We start from the raw sequence: 26,396 nt of genomic DNA, 5'->3' as shown, positions 1-26,396 counted from the left end.
GCTTCCTTCAGCAAGGGGGGCACAGAGGGCAGAGGGACAAACATAAAGCTCTGAATGAAGGAAACAGCTTCCTTATATGGGCTCATCCGTAGGCGACAGAGCTCAGTTGACTGGAATGATTGTGTCACAAAATGTGAAGCCTTCAGGGGCTGCAGTGAATGGAGTTTTCTGATCTTTAAATGATTCCTCAAGATTCTTAAGATGCCAAACTCAGTAGTCCATAGTGCCAAAAAAGGAGCATTTTGAGCTGGGATGTTTCAGGAAAGCACACCACATATGGGTGTAACTTTATGTATACACATGAGACCCTATTCCATCATCCTCTACTAAACCCTCAAACATAACCTAATGTATCTCATATAGTCTCAAGCATCTGGGCACGTGCACAACATAGCAACTATTGCATGTTAAAGAGAGGGAAGGCAGAGGGAAAGCTCTAACCATGACTCTCTTACCGCACTATCCCTATCATTATGCTATCATTCACACATCAGAATACATCAACCCCAGGCAATAGTGTCATTTCTATGTTACAGGAAATAGGAGGAAAATTATTCTTAGCTAAAAATGGAAAGCCACTTGCTACTTCTCATAACTGTACAACATCTCAATTGGCTGGTTACTGTTATTCTCCAGTATTGAGTGGGGAATACTTATGATGCCTTCTTCAATAAAGAAATCCTATTTTCATTTTTTAAAAATCATTTATTAAGGCCACCAGAAGGCTTACTATCTATAAGGTATCAACCAGAAAGATGACAGTAGAAGACATTAGTATTTACAGAGCAAAGGGATGTAGCTAATACAGCCAAAAGATATAATACAAAGTATGACTGAGTCAGGATAAGACTTCAGAGAAAACACATCAATATAATCTTAATTCAAATGAATGCTTCAACTTCAGGGCAGAAATTGAAAAATTCTGAGTTGAAGTCCAAGAGGAAGTTGATCAAACACGAAAACAGGATTTCTTGTTAATCAAAGGCAATTGGAATAGATTGCAATGGATTCAATAACATGCATATAAAGGCAAACCCGCTTTTTGATATCCACAATCTAGCATATATAATCTTCAGATATGCCTGTTTTATTTAACTTTATTGGGGACTTGCCATAAGAGATCAAAGTATTTTACAATAAAAATAATAAATCCCTGGCCTTTTTTTAGCAAATATAATGACCTATTAGGATGTCAGGAATTGATTAACTAATTCAGTGAATTATAGCAGACACTGAACGTCACTTTTCAGCACCTTATTTGCAGGGACAAAAGAACTCTAGCAGAATAACCAACACAGAGGAACAGAAAGAAATTACAAAAAGGGAAGAGCAAGAGATCTCTTCCACAAGATCCTAAAAATAAATATATATAGCTTCTTTTGCCTATAAAAATATTTGATCTCTTTAGTGATGAGAGAATGGAATGAGAGCAAATGAACAAAAAAAATGTCAGGAGAAAGAAAAAAATCAGAGATGACTGAAATCAAGAAAATATATATGATGTAAGGTGAAAAGATATTCAAGATCAAACATTGGAACTGGAATTAAGATTATGATAAATGTTATACAATTAGGTTTTCTTTGTATACTTTCTGTAAAATTTACCACACACACACACACATATATGTAAATATACATTGCTTGTTAAGCGCCTCGATAGGACAAAATATTGTAAGACACTTTCCCTGTGTAGGGTCAGGAAGTTTTCTTTCAAATAGGATACACATGTTTTACTATTATTAGTAGTTGTAAAATTACTACTGTTGATTGGTGGCTTTATACATCAATAGTTATGTCATAATTTGTACACTTTGTAAATAATAATTATTTTTAAAAAAGGAACTAGAATTACGAAAGGAGCAGTAATTAGAGGCAGTATTCAATGTTATAATTCTACTGGCAGGATAATGAGATCTATTAATCCTAAATTGGACATGCTCCTCTTTCTCCACTGCAGCACAGAGAGTATGCTCAGTGGGATGGGCAAAACTCCAGAGTTGCTTTTTAGGAGGACTGAAAAGCTGAAGGTGTTAGTACAGGAAAGTTGCGCTGCAATGGCCAGTGAAACACTGGATGTAGTCCTGTATCTAAATGAAGTCCTGTGTCGTATTTAACCATCCCCTTTATAGTGAAGCCATTTCTGTACAGGCATCTCCAATGCTCCCATGTGCTGATCACCAAGTTGATCCCACATATACGCTATGCTTCAATTAAGTTAGCCTATTCAACAATAGAGAAGGATTTTTATACTAAACACACTCTTGGACTTTCTTCCCATTTGGACTTTACTGAGTCCTCATTAGATAAAGTCCAAATGGAGTATGGAGCATACATTTAGCATGCTTCTAGTAGAGCTAGTTTCTAGCTGTAGGTGCATTGACTGTCTGGCATGACTGCCTAACCTGATTGAAAGTTGCAGTTTTATCTTTCCTTCCCTTGCCATCCAGCTGCTGGGATTCAAAGACCCTGGCTCTCTGCTTTAGGCTATATCCTAGAGCCATACTACAATGTATCTCAACAGTATCCAGGGCCACTGTGGATTTACAGTGTTCAGACAGTGGTATTCTCCTTTTTCCTTTGGTGGGTTCAAGCTGGAAAATATTCAAAGCATGAACTAAATGTGTGAAAATAGCATTTCAATATAACTCTTTCCCATGGGTATATGCAAAATTCTCAGTAATCGTCAGTGCATGCTAAGAGCAAAAATTGAAATGAAAACGCTGGGAAATACAGAGGCTTAAGAGAGTTATTTTGGTGAGAATGATGAAAAATGTTATTGCGGATCAGGAGATAACCCCAGCAGGCTGAAAATAACTAAGCAGCTATTCAGGGTTCCACGGGCTGGGGAAAAGGCCTTGGGGAGCTCCAGGCTGAATGAGGCTAGAGCTCATTCTAAGGAAGCTGGCCTAATTAGGGAACATGAGTTCAGCTACATTTTTCAGATTCCTGTTGGAGCATCTAACCATATTCCAAGGGAGCAGCTGGAAGTCCAACAGTTCTGCAGGCAACTGGGTGGCTTCAGGAGGAAAAACACTGATCCATTCCACAAACACTCAACCGCAACTTCTGATCCCCCTTTAATGAAATGTACATTTCTCCAATAAGTAGAGATCTATTGTAAGTAGGATCAATAATGAACTTCAGCGCAAGCTTTGCTAAGTGGATATGAAAGGACATGAAGATACTAAACTTTATGATAAACCATATGGTTCAAATTTAGGACTAGCTCAAGATAAACACTGTAGTTCATCTGAGCAATCTGGATAGTGAGCTGTAATGTTCTTTACCAATAACTATAGCTTGTCATATTCATGTGGCATCCCTCTACATTTGGGACTTATATTCCATAAGTGAATGATGAGTGACTCCTGAAGATTCACTAAACACAAGCATAGTGTATAATCAGGTTTCCATGAAGCTGAAAGTGGCAGAAATAACTAGATTTTAGCACTGCCAGGGGTGGACAGTTCCCACTATGGCAAGTCTGAAATCCTACAATTGAAGTTACTATGTTCCACAACACCCTGAAGAATGTAAGATTTAGCAGCATAATAGCAATCGAAGATGGTTTCATCCACAACTTTGTTCAGTTATACCGCAGGTGAACGCAGTAGAAAAGCAACCACAGTTAAGCTATCCACAAAATCCTCCACACTCCTCCTCCCAAAAGTATATCCAGCCCCCTGAAAATTGTACACAGAGGGTGGGAGAATTCTGCTGAATTGGGTGAACTGTGATGTGAAGAAGGGGAATCCCCTAAAGCTAGGCAGCCCTCCAATCAGTGAAATACAGACAACAGACCCAACCAAAGATATGAAGTCTAAGTTGAAGCTTGCTTGTTTTAAAATAAACCATAATTGATGTTACCACTATTTCATCAGTTCAAACAATGTAAGAAACCACAGTTAATCTAACCATATTGCTTCTGTCTCTTCCACACAGCCACACAGGAAGAGGAAGAAGGACTGCAAACATGAGACAAGCATGCCACCAGCAAGGTCCAAGAGCATTATCTGACAGTAAGTAGGTGATCTTCTCAGCTGGGCCTAATGTAGGAATAAAACCTCATATTTCCTCTATCTGCCACTGGCTTAGCTGCTCTGTGGAGCTTCTTGACAAGCTGCTAGTTGTCAAACAGGTATTTGAGAAATGATAGAATTATAATACTATGACCATTGGAAACTTTCAATAACATATGCCACAAAAATACTTTCCAGACAACACAGGATTTCAAATGACTCTTCTGGATGCAAATAGGTTAAATGGTTTCAAGGCTTTTCAATGTAAATACATTTTAGATTTGTAGATTTAAAATTGTTTTGAAGAAGTTAGACAATGATGTTTCTTGATAACAGGTAAAGCTGATGTACTTGGGTATCCAACCATACAGATCAGCCTCGTTTTCACAACTGGCGACCTGCAACATTTGCTGCCAGTTAGTAAGCAAGCTTTGGGGGCTAGTCACAATGACAGATTCAAAACTAGAGATAAGAGCAAAAAATGAGATAAGAAAAAGGTTTGTTTTGTTTCAAGATGAAGACATTTATTCAGGCAAATATTAGGAAGTCAAGGTTTTAAATTTGAAATCCTTTGTTTTTATAGCCTGAAAAAATCTGCGGACATTAGAGTTTGGATCCTATATCATATTCTTCAAGCTAACCAGTCGGGTTTTTTTCACCCAGTTAACTGTTACTTCCTTATCCCTTTCTTAATTTAATTATCCAACAAAATTATCCAACCCATAATTTCCTTAGATACAGGGGTTGGCTATGGTATATGCACCACTCAGGATCAAAACACATAATCATACAGTGGAGTCTCGCTTATCCAACATAAACGGGTGGGCAGAATGTTGGATAAGTGAAAATGTTGGATAATAAAGAGGGATTAAGGAAAACTCTAAGAAACAAGCACTGCTTATAAACTGACAAAAGACAACTCTCAACATAAGAGTTTCACACTGTAACAGAAATCCTGTTTCATGGACAACTCTATTGTCATCACAGGAAACTCTAGAAAAAAGCACCTACATTCAAATAGAATATATGTCATTTCTTTTCATGGGTTTTAGCAGTTTTGGCAGTAGCAAACCATGCTGAAAGCTACAGTAGATGTTCCACTTTGGCAGGAGTTAAGAGCACACATCCTCCACAAAAGTGAAAAAAACATGAATGTATGTTTTTTTAAAACTTTAGAGAACACCTCTCTAGGAATCTCTAGGTTGACTCTATGGACAACTTCCAGTAAAAGGTGACCACAGTGATGTCTTAACAACAAAGGCCCCACTTGTTTTAGGATTTTTGTATGCCACCTAGTCAGTTAATAAATCATTTAAGTTGTGTTTGTAACTACAGGCCCTTCCACACTGCCCCTTTATCCCAAGACCTGATCCCTGATTATCTGTTTATCCCAGATTATTTGGCAGTGGGGACTCATATATTCAGTTTAAAGCAGATAATCTGGGCTCAGATCCAGGGGATAAAGAGCAGTATTGAAGGGACCTACATAATTTGGTAATTCCTAGTTTTAATTATGTATTGCGTGAAAAATTCTTGCATCTAAGCTTGCAGTAAACAATTTCTTATGAGAATGAAGAGTACGAGACAATTCCCATTTACATCTGTAAATCTAAAGGGCATAGAATGGAAACAGAATGAGCCTGTATTTACAAAAATTAAGTCAAGGAAGGGCAAGAATTTTGTTAAGGGATTTGAAAATGATAGGATCAGATGTAAAGAATAATAAAACCAAGCATTTTTTTGTTGCAAGCATGTTTTCTCCCTAATAAGCCCTGCTACATTCAATGGGCCTTACACTGTGTTTAGAGTTATTTCCAATGTTAGTTCTAAAGGTAACACAAGCAAGTTTTGGGTAGAAAGTACAGGCAGTCCCATCTGACTTACAAATGACGTAGTTAGGAATGGAGCTGAGACAACAGGGAGTGAAAGAAATCTACCTCAGGAAGGGAAATCACTCCTAAAAGAGTTATCATGGGAAAAGGTGTCTCATCTAAAGCTTAATCACCAATCCTTGTTTCTACAACAAGCCAAATTTTTCAAAATCCAATTATTAAAGGGACAGAAAGTGAGGTGAAATCTTCTGAACAGGGGCACCGGAGCAAAACAAACAGCATAGGGGTGTTTACCCTTGCCTATGCTATCCAAAACTGTATATATATGGCTGGAGTTACACTTTATAAAAGTACCTGTTCTGATTTACAAACAAATTAACTACAGAACTTATCTTGTTCATAACTTGGGGACTGCCTGTATGTTCTATAGAAGAGGTGCATCAAAATTAAGGATGAGTTCTGGAAAATAAGAGTTCATATAGGTTTCATAAATTCTGAAAGCGTGTGGAAAACCAAATGATGACCCAGCTGTTCACACTTTGTCAGTGATGCTCCACAGATCTCCAGTTATCATAGCTATATAAATATAGCTAGCTATAAAGATATAGCAATGTGAGATTTAAAACCACAGGAGAATATTCCACAATATGTTCTGGAGCAACAGAAATAATTTGTTTTACTTACAGCAGTGATTCAGAAAGTGGGTACTACCGCCCCCTGGTGGGCGCTGGAGCGATCCAGTGGGGCGGTGATGGCACCTATTAGGACACAGGCGGGGCCAGGGGAGGGGCGGGGCTTTTTCCCAAGTGCCGGAGACAGGGCTGAGCACCTGAGGCGCCTGTTAGGACACAAAGGGGGCGGAGCTAGAGGAGTGGGCATGGCTTCTTCCCAAGAGCCCAAGACAGGGCTGAGAATCTATACCTCTCCTGAGGCTCTTGTTGGGACACAGAGGGTGGCGCTAGGGAAGGGTGTGGGGCTTTCTTCCGTGAGCCCAAGACAGGGCTGAGCCTCTATACCTCTCCTGAGAGACCTTTTAGGACTAAAGGGCAAGGCTAGGGGCGGGGGCAGGGCCTCTTCCCAAGAGCGCGAGACAGGGCTGAGCCTCTGTATACCTCCCCTGAGGCGCTTGTTGGAACACAGAGCGGGGTACAGAGGTTCAGCCCTGTCAAGCACTTGGGAAGAGACCCTGCCCCCTCCTCTAAACCTGCCTCCTGTGTCCTGGCAGGTGCCACAGGACAGGGCTAGCTCAGCCCTGCCTCAGAGCTCGTAACTCCGCCCATCCCAATCCTGGCCGCTCATTTGTGGCCCCGCCCACCTCCCCTTGCAGCCCTGCATCTTGGACTAAGGGAGAGGCTCAGCCCCGCCCTCTTGAGCAGGAGCCACACCCACCCCTCTAAGCCACGCCCCCTTTCCAGGGGGCTCTGAGTCATATTTTTCGGGAAAGCGGGTGGCAGGCCAAATAAGTTTGGGAACCACTGACTTACAGGATAACCATTTCCACCTGTATCTAAGACGTCTACCTTGGACAAAAAATCATTGGGTTCACTTTACTAGAGAATTAAACCCCAGGTTGTAAGCAGTGTTGACCAATTTAAATATACCCACCTCTACAGGAGGAGAATTGATCCTGCTACGACGATTGTCATCATGGATGAAATCCGGGTGAGCTCGTCGACCCATTTTTGCTACCTACATAAAACACAAGGAGTTCAAACGTTTCAGAAATCCAGCAACAGAAATGAATGTTAGGATGGGTGGGTTTCCAAATGTTTTGGACTATAACTCCCAGAATTCCTTAATGTTATAAATGTTATAAAACTTTTGAAAGTTTTAAGTCCCGAATTCCAATTGTTCAAAGATCTTCCACACTCAATAGTTAGAAGGTATTGTAAGGATTCTGCAAGAAATCTTTAAAAACCTTTTTGAAAGATCTTTTTAAAAAGAGAATGAAGATCTTATCAAAATTCAATGTACCTCTGCTATAAAAACAAAAATCAAGTCTGTGCCACTGAATGACTTTGTACACTGCAATAGATTTATAGGAAATACTTTTCCAATGAAAAACAAAACAGTAAGAATTTGTGTCATAGTTACATAACAATGACAGCCAGTGATAACAGCCTCAGCAAGCTTACAAAATGATCTTTTAAGGCATGTGAGACTAATCTTGAGACAAAAAATGGTGGTTGTTTTCATAGATTTAAGTCTACCTCAATGGCTACGCCGATTTCTTCATCATTCCCCAAAAGAACAATTACAGTAACTGAAAATGTGTTGTTAAAGGCTTTCATAGCCAGAATCACTGGGTTGCTGTGAGTTTTCCGGGCTGTTCCAGAAGCATTCTCTCCTGACGTTTCACCCACATCTATGGCAAGCATCCTTAGAGGTTGTGAGGTATATTGGAAACTAGGCAAGTGGGATTTATATATCTGTGGAAGGTCCAGGGTGGGAGAAAGAACTCTGGTCTGTTGGAGGTAAGTGTGAATGTTGCAATTAATCACCTTGATTAGCATTTAAAATCCTTGCAGCTTCAAAGCCTGGCTGATTTCTGCCTGGGAGAATCCTTTGTTGGGAGGTGTTAGCTTCCACAGATATATAAACCTCACTGGCCTAGTTGCCAATATACCTCACAACCTCTGAAGATAGATGTGGACAAAACTTCAAGAGAGAATGCTTCTCTCCTGATGGAAAACTCACAGCAACCCAATTAATTGAAACCTATTTGAACCTGAAGGAAGTCCCTAAACATAGTAGGCATTTGTTATCCCCAGAAGTTTGGTTCCTGTGGAGACTAAATCTCAAGAACTATTATATTCAAGGGCATAGTAAAATGCTGTTCCTTATATTAAGCAGCAAAATCAAGCTTTGCCTTTCAAGCTGTGGGGGGCTGAATTCGCAGATACCAAATGTGTGGATATGGAAGGCTGACAGCACCATCCAAGAGGCTCAGGCCTAGATGTTTCAGAAACCACATCTACCATGTTTCCCCGAAAATAAGACAATGTCTTATATTAATTTTTGCTCCCAAAGATGCACTAGGTCTTATTTTCAGGTGTTGTCTTATTTTTCTATGAAGAAGAATTCGCATTTATTGTTGAACAAAAAATGAACATTTATTATATACTGTACAGTAGTTGTCATCACAAACCAGCATAACCAAACAAACTGTGAATCTTATCAACAATTTCTTGTTACTACCATTATTTCCATGTACAACAATCTATGGTATGTATATTTACCAATCCTGCATGCTCTGGAGTTCTGTTTGGCGGGCATGCTTCCAAACAAAAACTTTGCTAGGTCTTACTTTTGGGGGAGGCCTTATATTTAGCAATTCAGCAAAACCTCTACTAGGTCTTATTTTCTGGGGATGTCTTATTTTTTAGGGAAACAGGGTAAGTACCACCTGAGGGTGCACCAGCCTACACTGTGGAATTCATACAGTTTGACAGCCATGGAATCATGGGAGTTGTAGTTTTGCAAACTTGGGCCCTCCCTCCAGGTGTTTTCGACTTCAATTCCCACCATTCCTGACAGGCTCAATCCCCTTCCTTTCCCTGAGGGGGAAAAGGAAGAGGCCTGAGGAATGGCGAAAGTTGCCGTCCAAAACACCTGGAAGGAAGGCCCACGTTTGCCCATGCCTGTTATATCTGTATCCTAGGTGACTTTGGGCAAAGTCACACTCTCTCTGCCTCAGAGGAAGACAATAAACAAATCTTGCCAAGAGAGCCCTGTGATAGGGTCGTGCTAGGCCGGATTTGAAGGCACACAACAACAACAGCAACAACAACAACAACGACGTAAAAGTAACAAGGAGCACACCGTGGCGTCCTGGCTCTTTTCCTCCTCTCCCTTCCCCCGGAGAGACTCGGCCTGAGGAGAAAGGCAAGGCTGGCTGTGGAGCTCCGCCCGAGACCGACTGGGCCGCGCCATTTTGCACAGCGAGAGCGGGAGGGGAACCTGGGCTCCTGAGGAGGAAGCGCCCCCCTTCCCTCCCGCCCACCGCCGTAGCCATGGCAACCTACCCCCTTGCAGACTTCTTCGTCCAAATCTAAATCGTCCTCCATGCTCCAGGCCCCCTGTTGCGCGCGCAGGGAACGGAGAGCTGCTCTCTTCCTAAAGAAGCCCCGCCCCTTTCAGCGTCCTTAGCAACCGCCGACTTCCCTTCAAGCCGGTCTCCCAGGTGTTTTTGACTTCGGCTCCCAGAATCCCTGCTCATTGGCCAAGGCAGCTAAGGCTTCTGGGAGTTGAAGTCCAGGTGCCTTTGAGGACTTAGAGTTTGGGCGGGACTTTCTTAAAGGAGCCGTAACCCCAGTAACAAGTTCACTTTGGGCCCTTCCACACAGTCATATAACCCAGGATATTGAGGCAGAAAATCCCACAATATCTTCTTTGAACTGGGATGTCTGAGTCCACACTGTCATATATTCCAGATAATTTGGGATTTTATTCAGCTGTGTGGAAGGGGCCCTAGTTCAAACCCCAGTAACAAATTCACTTCGACTTGTCTAACTCTTTCATAGCTCCCCTAATCTTTTCCTGATTTTTTTACTGCAGTCCCCATTCTGATTAATGACTGAATCAAAGTACGGGGGGGGAAATCTTGAACTATTTCAATATATTCACTATCTACATCAAGCATGCTCCTGCCAACCTAGCAGTTTGAAAACATGCAAATGTAAGTAGATCAATAGGTACCGCTCCGGCGGGAAGGTAACGGTGCTCCATGCAGTCATGCCGGCCACATGACCTTGGAGGTGTCTACGGACAACGCCGGCTCTTCAGCTTAAAAATGGAGATGAGCACCAACCCCCAGAGTCGGTCACGACTGGACTTAACGTCAGGGGGAAACCTTTACCTTTTACAGCAGGCATGGGCAAACTTGGGCCCTCTAGGTGTTTTGGATTTCAACTCTCACAATTCCTAACAGGCAAAAAATGGATGCTAGAAATATCATAGGAAAGCTGACAGGCACAACCTGAGGATCACAACCAGATATAATGAAGTTATTTGCCCTTGAATGAAGCTTTGCTACTCTGCTGCTGAATACATATGCCCAGTATGGAATACATCCTACTGCGCTAAAACAATGGACGTGGCTCTTAATGAGACATGCCACATTACCACAGGATGTCTACGCACAACACCGCTGGAGAAATTATACTGTTTTGCCGGGATTGCACCACCTGATATCCGCCAAGAAGGAGCAGCCAGTCATAAAAAGACCAAGGCATTGACATCTCCGGCCCATCCCCTGTTCGGATATCAGCCAGCATGCCAAAGTCTTAAATCGAGAAACAGCTTCCTAAGATCTACAGAGATACTCACAGGAACACCTCAGCAAGCAAGAGTCCAAAAGTGGCATGTAAAATCCCGGAACTTCAATCAGTGGCTGATACAGAAGGAGAGACTCCCTCCTGGGCACAGAAGACTGGGCGACTTGGAAATGACTGAACAGACTGCGCTCTGGCACCACAAGATGCAAAGCCAGCCTTAATAAATGAGTCCATGACATGCGAGTGTGTGGAAGAGCAAACCACAGGTCCTACAATGCAGTCCGAGATGTGCCACATGCACAATGGAGGACCTCTTACAGCGGCACCAGAAGCACTCCAAGTGGCCAGCTTCTGGTCAAAGGACATTTAGTATAATGCCAAGTTTTTAACTTTGTGGTTTTTTATACATTATAACTGTATTCTCAATTCACTTCTGGCACGACAAATAAATTATCTACATTAAAGATATGTACGTAATCAGTGGTCATTATTCTTTGTTTTCTTAATATTGAACTGTAAATCTACCTTTGGATTTTCTCCTTAAAGTTTCTTCAGTAATTCTTCTAAGTTTTTGCTATTATCTGCTACCGGTAGGAGTATGGTGTCATCTGCACATCTTAAAGGACTATGCACATATGTATAGTTCTCAACATATAAACATTTTAGAAATATAATTACATTTTCCCATGAAGATGATCCACTCCAGGTCACAAATGGCTTCCTGATATATCTTGGGGAGTTTTCTGTTGACTTGGCAGGCAATTCTATCAAAGCTCTAGTCATCTTCTGGAATGCGAAAACAGCCCTATAGTGGACACAATTGTTCTATACATTTTCATGAAATGGAGAAACCAGGCCCTTGATTTTCCAATTTAATCAAGTGAGATGGCAAACAGAGCAACAGTGAGAGAAACCTTGAACACTGCAATTCACAACCTACCTGAAACACTATCTGTGGCTATAAGAGCAGCAAACAACTCTTTAGATCAGGCATGGGCAAACCTTGGCCCTCCAGGTGTTTTGGACTTCAACTCCCACAATTCCTAACAGCTGGTAAGCTGGCTAGGATTTCTGGGAGTTGAAGTTCAAAACATCTGGAGGACAGAAATTTGCCCATACCTGCTTTAGAACCACTCTTTAAATCTTTTTTACAGCAAAATTAATACTATAGGATTGGTCATTATAATCCTGTACATGCCTTTTGAGAACTACTGTAATTCTCATTTAGTTTAGTACAGTGGTTCTCAACTTGTGGGTCCCCAGATGTTTTGGGCTTCAACTCGCAGAAATGTAACAGCTAGTAAACTGGCTGGGATTTCTGGGAGTTGTAGACAAAAACACCTGCAGACCCACAGGCTGAAAAACACTGGTTTAGTGGAATTTATTCCCCAGTGGATGGCATATACCTACTTGAATGGGAGTAAGAACTACTGAATTCAGTGGAGCGTATTTCTAAACAGACATCATTTCTAAGCAGACAATATGGAATCACACTAAAATTTGTTACGCATGAGCTTCTGTGGCCCAGGGCCCACATTCAGCAGACATGTATAGTATGCCATTATATTTCTGTTTACCTTTAAGGTGGGAAATAAAGAGCTGACTTTCCTATTCTTTATGAGCACTCACCCACAATATTACATTTAAACTTGCCTTTTTTTACAGAGATTCAATGCAATGTCCACTCAATAGTAAATAATCCCAGCTGAACAATTGTGCTGTGATATATGAATGATGACGTTCTTCATAATTGTTCACTCAGTGCTTATTGTTTCTACTTGCACCCCCTTCATATGTTTCTTCTTTCAGTAATTCTTCTGCCAGTTCCAATTGGTCTGTTTGACCAGTCAGTGCACTGAAGATGAGTGTTGCTGGCCGTAGATAAGAGCAAAATCAGAATGGTTGAAGCTTTGGTGCATCATATGTGAGCACAGAAAGACAAAAGTCAACTCCTCCCTAACTCAAGTAACGGTATGAGTAGTTTTGCCTTCATATCACCTATTAACTATTTCATAGCGAATGCTCAGAGGTGGTGTTGCCAATTCTTAGAGATATGTTCTTTTGGGTTAAAAAATCACCAGTTTCTTTATTTGTGCCTTTTTACTTTCCCAAGAGTCCTATATCCCTAATTCCAGGAAATATGGACTATAATATGATTTTTACTCCTGTAAAGTATTTTTCTTAAATTCTTAAACATGCAGGTATTTAAAGCTAAGTCTCCCTGAGGGATAAAGGGGGGGGGGACGCTCACAAGTACATATAATGTTTTTAATACGCATCTTTCCATTCGAATAAGCCTTGAAACAAAACCTCACCACAGTAACCTATTTCTGTAATAAATAGAGAGATCGCTCATACCCTGGAAAGGTCAAATTAGGTAAGACTTATACTTTTAAGTTTCAAGATGCAGTTTAACAGCTGGAAATAACTGGGAGGAGGACCAAAGGCCAAAACACCCAACCCACTCTTTTTTGGGCTCTGGGGCAAGCTTTCTTGGAAACCGCTCCTATATATAAACAGGGGCTCCTCCTGGGAGCTGTGTTTTCTTTTTAAGAAATGCAGATCTCCCGCCAGAGAGCGCTGTTACTTCCCTTCTCAGCAAGACTTTCTCAACAGCCAACATTGGGGACTTTGCCTAGTAAAATAAATGAAGTGCCGCCTGCCTTGATCACTGGGCAAAAGACTTCACAAGCCTCAGCAGCTGCCTGTTTCTGTCCACAGTCAAAGGCTGTTCAGCCATGCCCAACGTTTTATGGAGGCAACACTCTTTTCAGGCCCTTTCACTTGAGAAAGAGACCAATGGGTTCAAAGAAAGGGCCTTTCACACATATGTAAATCCACTCTCTCCCATACAAATGCAGAGTCATTTTGTTTCTGCTCTCTATGAATGGAAGCACCCAGAAGTCCTATCTTTGGGTACATATACAGCAATATGACTCCACTATGCTCACTGAACACACCTTATTTGCAGTGGAAAAAAACATGAAATAACAATACAGTATTTACAATTAAGAACAATTTTGACCAACATAAATGTACTAGTATATCAATGGTAAATGTAGGCCTGCCTTTGGCTGGTGAGATAGTCAATAATAAGGATTGTTGTTGTTGTGTGCTTTCAAGTCATTTCAGATTCAGGGTGACCCTAAATCTAAAGTTTAGGACCTTGGAGGACTGCATTCGGCCTATGGACCTTAGTTTGAAGATTCCTGATGTAGAGGAACTACACTATGACAGTTTGAAACTGCATTATATGGCCAGTGTAGACACATATAATGCAGTTTGGGCTGCATTGAACTGAATATGAGTCTACACTGACCATATACATACAGTTCCAAACTGCATCATATATTAATGTAGATCAATCTGAAAAGGCTTCAGATTTGGGATATTATTAAAACAAGAGGAGAGCCAGTATACTGTAGTGGTTTCAGTGTTGCACTATGACTTTAGGTTTCACAGGTTCAAATAAAGAATTGGCCATAGGAACCAGTTTCCCAAAGCTCAATGCAATGGAATCAAGGGAGTTCTAGTTTTACAAGACATTTAATCTTCTCATCAAACTATAACTCTTAGGATTTTATAGAATTGAGCCATGGCAATTAAAGGGGTGTCAAATAATGTTCATTCTACAACACAGATTTGTTCTACAGTGCAGATGCATCCTTAAGGCAGTTTACTTTCTAGCAAAGCTGATATGCTAAGCAACACATCAGTACAGTTTAGATCACTTGCGGTTCAGACCACTTGGTGTGTTTGGACTGGCTTGGCAAGCAGTTAACAATTACTTAAACCACTACTTGTATAATTGGCATCAGGTTTTTTGCTCAAAGGGAGGCGGGGATGGGAGTCTTCAAAAGTGCAGACGTTTCTCCTCTGAATACATCTACACCACATGTATCAAGTCAAGGCCCGCGGGCCAAATCCAGCCTGCCATGTCATTTTATGTGGTCCTCCAGATGCTGAACTACAACTCGCATATTCCTCATCATTAGACATAATGACTAGAGCTGGTAAGAGCTGTGATACAGTAACATCTGGAAGGTTGCAGCTTATTCTATTTAGTCAGGATAGTGAGATTTTAATTGAGATACAAGGCTTGTAAATGTGACGTCTGGCATTAAAATACCCTTTAACCTTTCTCTAACCTCAGAGCCACAAGTGCTGTTGGGTTGCAATACTCATTATCCTTAGTCTGCATGGCACATAATCAAAAGTGATGGGAGACGCAAACTTGGGAAGGCAAATTGAGCAAAACCTAAAGAGCAATGACCACTATATAAAAAATTATAGTTGGCCCTTTGTATCACGGATTCTCTATCCATGGATTCAAGAGCTCTTTGAAGGCAACCATAAAGCTGATGGGAGCCCCTGACAGCGCAGCAGGTTAAACTGCTGAGCTGCTGAACTTGCTGACTGAAGGTCATTGGTTTGAATCCGGGAAGCGGGGTGAGCTCCCACTGTTAGCCCCAGCTTCTGCCAACATGACCTTGGAGGTGTCTACAGACAACGCCGGCTCTTCGGCTTAGAAATGGAGATGAGCACCAACCCCCAAAGTCGGACACGACTAGACTTAAGGTCAGGGGAAAGCCTTTATCTTTACCTGTATGGCCATGTTCCAGAAGCATTCTCTTCTGACGTTTCACCCACATCTATGGCAGGCATCCTCAGAGCTTGTGAGATCTATCAGAAACTAGGCAAGTGGGGTTTATATATCTGTGGAAGGTCCAGAGTGGGAGAAAGAACTCTTGTCTGTTGGAGGTAAGTGTGAATGTTGCAATTAATCACTTTGATTAGCATTGAAAAGCCTTGCAGCTTCAAAGCCTGGCTGATTTCTGCCTGGGAGAATCTTTTGTTGGGAGGTGTTAGCTTCCAGATATATAAACCTCACTGACTTAGTTTCCAATATACCTCACAACCTCTGAGGATGCCTGCCATAGATGTGGACGAAACGTCAGGAGGGAATGACGATAGAATGAATGCAGTTTGTCCCCCTTTTCACTAGCCATGGCTCAATGATAAGGAATCCAAGGAGTTGTAATTTTACAAGTTCCTTAGCCTTCCCTGCTTGACCAAATTAAAGTGCTCAGGTTGCCACAGCACAGAGGCTGGATCTGCACTGCCCTAAAATCCAGTTTCAGAATGTGGATGATCTGCATGGAACTGGATTATATCAGTCTATGCTGCCCTCCCTATAATCCATATCAATGCAGTTAACTCACATTCTAACACTGGGTTACAGAGTTATTAGTGCACTTCAAGTCAGGGCTGTAGCCAAGGGGGGAGTTAGGGGTTCAACACCCCCCCCCCCGAAATTTTTCAGGTTAAAAAAAAAATCTGGTTTACTCATGAATTTTAACTGGTTAACCAAATCCCCATGCTAAGTCTATGAGACGCAAAACGTTAAGAGGGGCTCCAGGCACTATCTCAAGCAGATATTGACAGGTCTGTAGCGGGAGGGGGGTGCTAGGGGTTCAACCCCCCCCCCCCAATTTTCAAAACCCCTCCCGAAATTTTTTTCTGGCTATGGCCCTGTTCACTGAAGTTTATATGTCTTGAGTGTCCACTGAAGTATATATGTTTTGAGTGTCCACTGAAGTGTATATGTCTTGAGTGTCCACTGAAGTTTATCGATGGAATCTGATTTCTAAATTAGAAATTAGCCAGCTCCACTGGCTGCCGATTAGCTACCGAGCACAATTCAAGGTAGCTATAAAGCTCTAAACGGTTCTGGCCCAGCTTATCTGTCCGAACGTCTCTCCCGCTACGACCCACCTCGAAGCTTAAGATCATCAGATGAGGCCCTGCTCACAGTCCCGTCAGCCTCACAGGTGCGGGTGGCGGGGACAAGAGACAGGGCCTTTTCAGTAGTGGCTCCCTGCCTATGGAACGCCCTCCCCAGTGAAGTCAGGCAGGCTCCCTCCCTCCTATCCTTCCGTAGGAAGGTTAAAACTTGGTTGTGGGGCCAGGTTTTCAAATAAGAATCAGCAGCACCAATTATTATTATGTACGCCAGAACCTAATTGACAGACCCAGTCTTTTGAACCTGAACATGTTCATTTGTATTTTAGAATGTTTTTATGAATGTTGATGTAAATTAATAATTTTTAATCTGATTTATGTGTATTGTATAATTTTTATGTGTGTGTTTATTGTAAGTTGCCCTGAGTCCCCTCTCGGGTGAGAAGGGCGGGATATAAATGTTGTAATAAATAAATAAATAATAAATAAGTGAGACTCTACTGTATTCTTCATTATTCGCTTAAAAAGGTCCCCCCCTGCTTCAAGTGGTGTCAAGCTGCGTTCATTCCACAGTGTGGACTCACTGAAAAGGCCAGGTAACCCTGACAGGGGCTCTTGCTGGCTGCCAGGACTGCAGTCTCAATTGAGGCGAGTCGCTTGGTTCTGTCTGGATTGGATTCCCTTCCCACCGACTTCACGATCCCATCCCGCGCAGGCGCCCAGAAGTGGAATAATAATATTCTCCGGCCAGCAAGGATTCTGGAAAGAAAAAAGAGACGGGGCGAGGGGAGGGAAAGGGCTTGGCAGCTGCCCTGATGCTAAAAAAGTGCGGGGCGCCTAGCCGAGGAGGAGAAGGAGGAGGACAAAGCCACCCACCCGGGGTTTCGGTGGCGTGGGCGTGAGTGAGCGGGTGTGCATTAGCCTCCCCCGCTCCCCTCCAGATACGTACACCTCCCCGCCTCGTCCATTCCTCAGGACGCGCCTGTTGAACGCATTAAAAGCGGCGGCGAGGAGGCCGGGCTTGGAGAGCGGCGCCCACTTTTTTCTCCTTCGCGCTCAGGCGCCCGCTCGCTTTTGCCCGTCCCAGAGACGTCATGGGAGGGAGGTATAAAATTTCAAGCGAGGGGAGCCGAGAGGCAGAGTGTGCGGAGAGAGAGAAGAAGGAGAAGAAGGCGCTCAAGAAAGGAGGAGGAGGAGAAGAAGGGCAATGGGGGCAATGGCTGGCTGGGACATCCAGGTTCGCCCCTGAAGCGTCGTCCAAAGAAGAAGCGTCGAAAGTAGCCTGCAAAGGCGCACCCTGAGACCCCCTTTCTCTTGCGGGAATGGCCAACGAGAGTGCGCGCAGGGGCTCTCTGGAAAGCCCGCCCAATGCCTCCTGAGGGGCCGAAGCGGAGAGCGAGCCCACTCCCCGGAATCCCCGCAGGCGAGCCCTTCCTCCGCCCATGGAGAGGCGCCCCGGAGCCCCGCTACCGCTCCTCCTCCTCCTCCGAAGCCCCCCGAAGATGCCCCCGAGAGGGACCCTGCTGCTGCTCCTCTGGCTCCTGAGCCTGGCCTCCGCCGCCCTGGCGCTCTCCTCCTGCACCACGCTGGACCTGGAGCACGTCAAGAGGAAGCGGGTGGAAGCCATCCGCGGGCAGATCCTCAGCAAGCTGCGCCTCACCAGCCCCCCGGAGGCCCTGGGCCCCAGCCACGTCCCCTACCAGGTCCTGGCCCTCTACAACAGCACCCGGGAGCTGCTGGAGGAGATGGAGGAGGAGAAGAAGGAGCAGGAGGAGGAGAGCTGCGCCCAGGACAACACCGACACCCAGTACTACGCCAAGGAGGTCCACAAGTTCGACATGATCCAGGGCTCCCCCGAGCACAGTAAGTAACAACTCCCACCCACCCCAAACCGTCCTTCTTAGAAACAGAACATCCTAGAGTTGGAAGCCTACCATGCCAGAAGCCTAGTCTTGGAATCATCCATTCCTGGAACTAGACACAGGCATGGGCAAACTTGGACCTTCCTTCCAGGTGTTTTGGACTTCCACCATTCCTGACAGCCTCAGGCCCCTTCCTTTTCCCCCTCAGCCGCTTAAGCGGCTTAGGATGTTCTGTTTCTAAGAAGGAAGGTCCAAGTTTGCCCATGTCTCCTGGAGTAATAGGATCCTAGAGCTGGAAGAGACCCTCAAGAGCCATCCAGTGCCATGCGACTTCTGAGAGATGGTCGTCCAAGTTTCTGTTGAAAAACCTCAAGAGATGGAGACTTCGCTACACTTGAAGTTCTTCCTAATGTTTAGACTGAATCACTTTTCCTGCAATTTGCATCTGTTGCCCCATGTCTTCACAAAAAACAGGCATGCCTACACCTCAGTGTAGCATCCTTTCAAATCTATCTATCTCCTATACACATAATAAAAGTGAAAATGTGTACGTGTGGATGTGGCAGGGGTGTCCACCTACACAGACAGCCTCCACTACTGTTTTAACCCACAGTAGTGGGGAGCCACCAAAGCCCTCCCTCCACTGACATTGTAGGTTACAGTGAGCGCCACAACCCAGTGTTCCTTTCTCTCTCCATTGGTGTGGAATTTGCATGACCCCGCCCACTGCGTCTCCTTTAACCCTTTCCTATTCTTTCCTATGGCACACAGCAACTGAACATACTAGAGAGAGATGTTTGGGGAGGGTTCAACATGATTTATAGGAGTTATAGGGACTGGGATGTATAGTTCATCTGCAATCTAAGAGCACTCTGAACCCCACCAGTGATGAACCTGGAACTAACTTGGTACACAGACCCAACATGGCCAACTTTGCATACTGGCAGGGTTTGGGGGTGATTGACCTTGACATCCAGGAGTTATAGTTCACCCTTATTCAGAGAACACTGAACCCAACTGATGACGGATCTGGACCAAACTTGGCACACAAATTTAACATGGCTAACGGGGAATACCGGTGGACTTTGGAGGTGATTGACCTTTAACTCTGGGAGTTATAGTTCACCTGTATTCCGTGAGCCTTCTGAACTCCACCAATGATGGATCTGAACCAAACTTGGCACACCGACCCCACATGGCCGGTTGTGCATACAGACGGGGTTTGGGGGTGATTGCCCTTAGCATATGGGAGTAGTAGTTCATCCGCATCAAGAGAGCACTGAACACAAGCAAAGTCAGATCTAGACCAAACTTGGCACACAAACCCAAAATGGCCAACTGTGAATACTGGCAGAGTTTAGGAAGGACTGACCCAAGATTTTTGGAAATTGTAGTTCACCCACATCCTTATGTATTTTCTAATGGGAGCATTCATAAAATACAACAGGAAAGACTGAGTTTTTTTCTAAGAAATAGCATAACCAAACTGATATTACCTAACATCCAAAAACAAACAATGCCCTTTTCAAATAACCCGGGCACTACTGGGTACCCAAGCTAGTATTTAACAACCACCCCTATCATGTCCCATCTCAGTCTGGTTGCCATGTTTTAGCTTTTCAATGTCCTCCTTGATTTGTGGTGCCTAGAACTGGATGCTAACTTCCACGTGGGGTCATATCAAAGCAGATTGGAGTGGTATTATTACTTGCTCTTATTGATTCAGCCTAGAATTGCTTTGGCTTTTTTAGATGCTGGAGTTCTAAAGCAGGAAGGGGTTGGGAATTGGGCCATTTCTTATTCTATTTTACCGTTAGAGAAACTGAGGCAGGAATTTGTGGTGGCACTGAGCTAACTCAGTGACTATGTATCACCCAGATCACCAGATCAGAAGCTTGATTTGAACCCTGGTTGCTAGACTGCAGACTGGGATTGGTTCCCAATACCTTCAGATTCCAGGCCTTAGAGAGAGAAAGAAAGAAAAAATCCTTAGATGGGGAGGGACAGGAAGTGTCTTGGCAACATCATCTCAGAGATGCAGAACCCTGTCTAGCCAAAAGGTTGGCACCAACTAGTCATTGCAGCACCACAAACTGCAGTATGTGTGTTTTATTTTGTGTAGGTGGAATTCTTGGAGACAGATTGGCACACACTGTTCCCATTACTGCCAAGTCAGTGTCAAATGTACAGTCTGTCTTTGCAAAGACTTATGGATGAACCGTTATCAGTACCGTGTTTCCCCGAAAATAAGACAGTGTCTTATATTATTTTTTGCTCCCAAAGATGTGCTAGGTCTTATTTTCAGGGGATGTCTTATTTTTCCAAGAAGAAGAATTCACATTTACTGTTGAACAAAAAAATGAACATTTATTATCTACTGTACAGTAGTCGTTATCACAAACCAACATAACCAAACCAAACAAACTGTGACTCCTGTCAAGAATTTCTTGTTACTACCATTATTTTCATGTACAACTGGTATGTACATTTACCAATCCTGCATGCTCTGGTATTTGTTTGGCAGGCGCCAGGCATGCTTCCAAACAAAAACTTTGCTAGGTCTTACTTTCGGGGGAGGCCTTATATTTAGCAATTCAGCAAACCCTGTACTAGGTCTTATTTTTTGGGGATGTCTTATTTTCAGGGAAACAGGGTATGTATTAGCTGTACTGATATTTTCTAAGCAGTCAAGAGTTTATGGAGCCATGTTGTAGAGAAAGCATCCCTGTGGGCAAATGAAGCTCATCCAACTGAATAGCTATGTGGTGGCTCTGTGGCCAATGTACTTGACTCCCAAGTAGAAGTTGTGGGTCCATGCAAGCTGTGGACTGCTTCGTCTCTTCAAATCCTTGATTCTCCGCCACCCAACCACTAGTAAATACATTTTCCTCGCTAGGCCTGGAATCTTGGCAAGCGCAGGAGTGCATGGACAGGTTTTCCAATCATCTGGGAAGCCGTGTGAGGTTCTGGCAAGAGCCACAGTACCCTTTGCTGCCATTAGAGGTCGTCTTGGGCCCTTGAATTTCTTGCGGAGTCCTGTTGGGTCGAGAGGAAGCGGGTGGCCAATTCAGGTGGAAGGGTGTGTTTGTCTGTGGAGGAAGCAACAAATGGGGTGTTGGGGTGAGCACTGGCAGAGTGCTAGGATGAGAATGTTAATTTTGACAGGCATACCCAAAGCAATTTAGCCTACTATCCGGTATGACCCTGTGCTTGGGAAAGATCCTTTTTTTGAACTGCAACTCCCAGAATCCCCCAGCCAGCTCAACCAGTTGGGTGTACTGGCTACAGGATTCTGGAAACTGCAATCTGCAAAAGAAAAAAAAAGATGTTTTCTCAAGTTCTGCATTGAACGAAGGTGGACCTCCGCCTGAGTAAACATACATAGGCTTTTAGGAGGTTAAGGTATTTAAAACCACTGAGTTATGAAAGCCAGGCTCTCTCACTATAGAGCAGCCCCCTCCCAGCAGGTGGAGGAGCCAGAGCGTTGGCAAAGAGACACGCCAGGGGCTGGGACGGCTTTCCAAGTCTTGGAATAACATCAGCCCAAATCCAGCCAGTGAACAGAAAACCAAGCCAATGTCTAGAAACCTAAAGTGGGAAGGGAGGGGAAAAAGAGGGGATGAGAGAGAGAGAGAGATTGATTTTAGGACTATGAGAGGGAGAAGTGTTTCTTGAGGCTTGGAAGCCAAAATTATTCTTGAAGAACTGAGCATATGTATTAAAATGTTCCATATGTGAGTAGTAGTCACCACAGGCACTGGGCAAGATTCCTTGTTCATGAAATGCATCGAGAGTAAGAGTTGGCACAGTAAGGTATGTGCCTTTGGGTTATGTTTGGCATGTGGTGAAATGGTCACGTGGTGTGGGATGGACACAATTAGTCGTAAGCATAAATATTCAACCCACGTCCTGTAGAAAATTTGGAGTCTTAAGGAAAATGTTTGGTTGAATTGGCAAACAGGCACACAGCAAAAACCATTGTTCGGGTCCTTCAGTTCTTGAAACATGGGCTAACTCGGTTTTCATTTCCACCACACTGGTGTGCTTGTGTGACTTGATTCATGCAGTAACGTTGTGGTCTACTTTCTGCTGAGAAATGAAATAATACTGTGGTCTTTTCCAAGGAAAAAGCCATGCTTATGAAATGGATCCTCAAATAGTTCATGTGATCTCATCTATACGGATGCTAGCATTGATTGAAATGACTACTTGTTGTCTGTTCTGGCTGGAGGAGTTGGAACCTATAGGTGAAACAACAACAACAACAAACCCAAACCCTTTTCTAAATTCTGATTGAAGCTGCCAAACGCAAGGTAGATGTTTCCATGAAAATGATTATTGGCTCATTGTCCTTTTCAAGAGGTAACTGCGTTCCCAAATGGTTTTGTGAAGAGAACCTTACAGGAACTTTAGGAGAAGCAGAGCTTGGAAATGTTACTTTTGGAAGGCTGTGACTTTCCCAAACCCCCCAACTGGGACTGTTGTTGAAGTTGTAGTCCAAAAAGGCTCTGGAGAAAAGAGAGGAAATTGATGGCAAAACATGGAAGAGGAGGAGGGGAAGCTGAAATGACAGAATAGCCTCCTCATGATGCTGAGAAATGGTCAATAAAAGAAGCACATAAGAGAAAATACACAGCTGGAGATAAGTGGAAAAGATGCTGAGAAAGCTCTATGGGGTCAAAGCCAGGACTGAAGATACAGATGCTGAGCAGATGTTGTGCATCTGGAAATATGGAGCCACAGCGACTGAGCAAACAACAAATATCTCAGCCCATGCAGATGTTCAACAACATCAGTGGGTATCAGCATTTCTTAGTGGACATTAGCAAGACACTGCAGTCTGTCATGAATACTGTTGTGCTGTCTTCACTTTACAGTACTGAGAAGTTCCAAGAGAACAGCACTTAACTGGATTTGGTTTCCTCTAGAAGGAGATCACTGGAGGCTTATGGAATTTTGAAATATTGCTTGCAGAGATATATGTCAAGTAGAGAGCTTTGGCAAAAATACTTTTGGGGACTACAATTCCCTGAACACCTAATGCGGATCTTTGGAGGTTTTACTAAAAAAACCTAAAATTTTCCAGGCTCTGAATCACAGGTGGAGACATGCAGCTTAAACACCCTTAACATTAGAGTCCCAAAGAAAGGAAGTGGACACCTCAGCATGCCCCTGTGGCTTTGCGTGTCTCAGACTTGACTTGTCCCCTTTCTCTCCCTGAAACTGCTGCCTCTCTCAAAGCTTGCTTCAATCAATTGAAGTTACATCATTTCTCAGCTAGTTGAGAAGTAAGTCCTACTAGAGAGGGGCAATTGATCTGCTAGGAATCCTTAGAGGACTGCAGCCTTCCACTTTGCTCCTTCAAAATAAGTAAATAAACGCATTTCTTTAGCCCTGAAATACTTCAAACACTACCTAAGGGACGTGGAGGGAATATTCTCCATGCTTTAATTTATTTATTTTGCTTCCCCAAGTCATTTTAGGCCCAAGAGAGGCCTTTTTGAGGTTGGGGGATTAACCTGGTTTTGCATCCCTTTGGATTTCACCACATTTGTTGGTGCTGAAGCAGTGTTACCAGTATCACCTCTTTTTTGGCAGGCTGTTTTTTTGGCAGATGCAGGCCAGGCAGGAACAACATGATGCTCTCTGTATTAGGAGTGACTGTAACTCCTGAATTTATCAATTGCAGCTGGTTGGGAAGAGTGTTTAGTTCTTTGTAAACTTGCATATCTAATGAATTTAATGGGGAAAAACCCTTGATATTGTAGGGGGCAGTTAAGCAAGACAGAATTGTCTATCCATCATTAGAAAACCTTGATAATCCATCACAAATAACTCAAAGATTATGTGTAGCTCCATGCCTTCCCCTGCTCTACATAAAGTTCCAGAGAATTAGTTCATATATATAACATGTTCACGTGCATTTCAAAAAATATCAGGGTAATATGCATGGAAAAAGTAGAAATGTGAACCACTCTTGGGCCTGCCATGTATACCAGAAATAATAAGAAAGTTAGGTGCCAAAGCAACAGTATTCTCTTAGAAGTGAATAGCTTCACATATTCATTTGACCAAACAGTCCCATAAATGCATATGCTTAGTTTCCTTAATGAAAAATAACAGAAAAGCTCACCTAAAGGAATGGTAAAGGAGAAGTGTGGCAAAAATAATTCACAATGATTCTGCATTTATATAGGATGTTCATAGGAGCTGCTGATTAAAGCATGACCCACTTTAGCTGTGAAGAGAAGTTATTAAAATAATCAAATTGGAAATTATTGCAAAGGACATAGGTTAGCCTTGGCCAGTCAACCTAATGCCCTTTAGTTATGTTGAGCTATATAGCTCCCATTATTCCCAGCCAGGATAGGTATACTAGTCATGAATGATTGGAGTTGTATTCCAGCACATCTGGACAGCAGCAGTTTGGGGAGGCTGACGTGCGCAGATGGAGGTGAAATTGGTGGCTCGTTTATATGCCATTTAATAGGTGCATGGAAGAAAGCTATTTGTTATGAGGATTAAAACTGCAGCTGCCATGCAGCTGTGTTTACTGAAACTCTGTTCATATAAAGGAGACCCCAGATTAAAGAGAGACCTTAGTGATACTAGAGCAAAGGATGAAGAGAGTTGGTATGAAGAGTAGTGTGCAAATACAGCTGGCCCAAGGGAAATAGAAGCCTATTCAGAATGAAAGCAGAGTGTGCTCAGGTGTCAAGCGAAACAACAAATCAATACCATACAATTATAGCAGGTGGGTACCTCTTCTACTGCCATGCTTACATCTTCCAGAATTTTGACATTTGTAGTTTAGGGAGATACGTAGAATTCTCTGCTAGGAAGCTGTAATGTTGTAATTCAGAGCAAGATACCAGATAATTCAGAGCAAGATACCTAGCAAAGATTTATAAGTACTTCCTCAAATTGAGAACCCTAAGATTCCATAGGCTGTTGTAACAGTTAAAGTGGTATCAAACTACTATAAATGTCTACTATAGCAACACTTTTGGGCAAAAATGTTGCTAGGCTAATTTAGGAGGATTGGAAGCTGAGTTGCTAGATAGACTCTTGCAAGGTTCCCAGATCTCAGGACCTGCCATGTCTTCCTCTTCTCACCCAAGGATGAGGAATCTCTGGGCAAAAATGTAAAAAAAAGTGTGTTACTGGCTCTTGTTGCAAACTGCTTACATAGAATCATAGAGTTGGAGGAGACCTCGTGAGCCATCCAGTCCAACCCCCTGCCAAGAAGCAGGAAAATCGCATTCAAAGCACCCCCGATAGATGTCCATCCAGTCTTTGTTCAAAAGCCTCCAAAGAAGGAGCCTCTAGCTTTGGAGTGGTTGTTGTTGATTATCCATATACCTCATCTTCTCTCCTCCCTCTTGTATTTAATTTTTAGACTTATATTTTTTTATTTGAGTTATTTGCTCTGAGCAACTGTTTACCTGTTTAGTGTATCATGCTCCATAATTGGGCTACAACTCCTGTGAAATTGCCAAGTGCTGCCCCTAATCTCAGATATTGGGCATGAAATCTCATGTCCTATTCTAATGACACTACAGACAATCCCCTGCGAGATAAGTTCTGTAAGTTTGTTCTTAAGTTGAATTTGTATGCATGTCAAAACAGGTACTTTTTAAGTGTAACTCCAGCCAAAAATATATA

The 26,396-nt window shown here is 43.0% G+C and overlaps 2 protein-coding genes across 3 annotated transcripts in view; one reads left to right on the top strand and one right to left on the bottom strand.

Annotated features, from left to right (window-relative positions):
• ift43 (intraflagellar transport 43) overlaps window positions 1-10,030 on the bottom strand; it is a 65,695-nt gene extending 55,665 nt beyond the window's left edge. The window contains exons 1-2 of one of the 2 annotated variants that reach the window (XM_003214373.4): window positions 9,877-10,030; window positions 7,457-7,540 (exon numbers count right to left, since the gene is read on the bottom strand). In XM_003214373.4, coding sequence (XP_003214421.1) covers window positions 7,457-7,540; window positions 9,877-9,918 — 126 coding nt within the window. In that variant the 5' untranslated portion in view covers window positions 9,919-10,030. Of the gene's footprint in view, window positions 1-7,456; window positions 7,541-9,673; window positions 9,826-9,876 lie in introns of those variants that run through there. The other variant, XM_008121592.3, reaches the window with a different exon arrangement.
• A 7,848-nt stretch (window positions 10,031-17,878) lies between these two features.
• The window catches only part of tgfb3 (transforming growth factor beta 3), a 30,830-nt gene continuing 22,312 nt past the window's right edge, over window positions 17,879-26,396 (top strand). The window contains exon 1 of the mRNA XM_003214437.4: window positions 17,879-18,732. Coding sequence (XP_003214485.1) covers window positions 18,312-18,732 — 421 coding nt within the window. The 5' untranslated portion in view covers window positions 17,879-18,311. The remainder of the gene's footprint in view (window positions 18,733-26,396) is intronic.

The sequence above is a fragment of the Anolis carolinensis genome, chromosome 1 (assembly GCF_035594765.1).
Source record: "Anolis carolinensis isolate JA03-04 chromosome 1, rAnoCar3.1.pri, whole genome shotgun sequence".
NCBI classification, from domain to species: Eukaryota; Metazoa; Chordata; class Lepidosauria; order Squamata; family Dactyloidae; genus Anolis; species Anolis carolinensis.
This window is presented reverse-complemented; position numbering and strand designations above follow the sequence as displayed.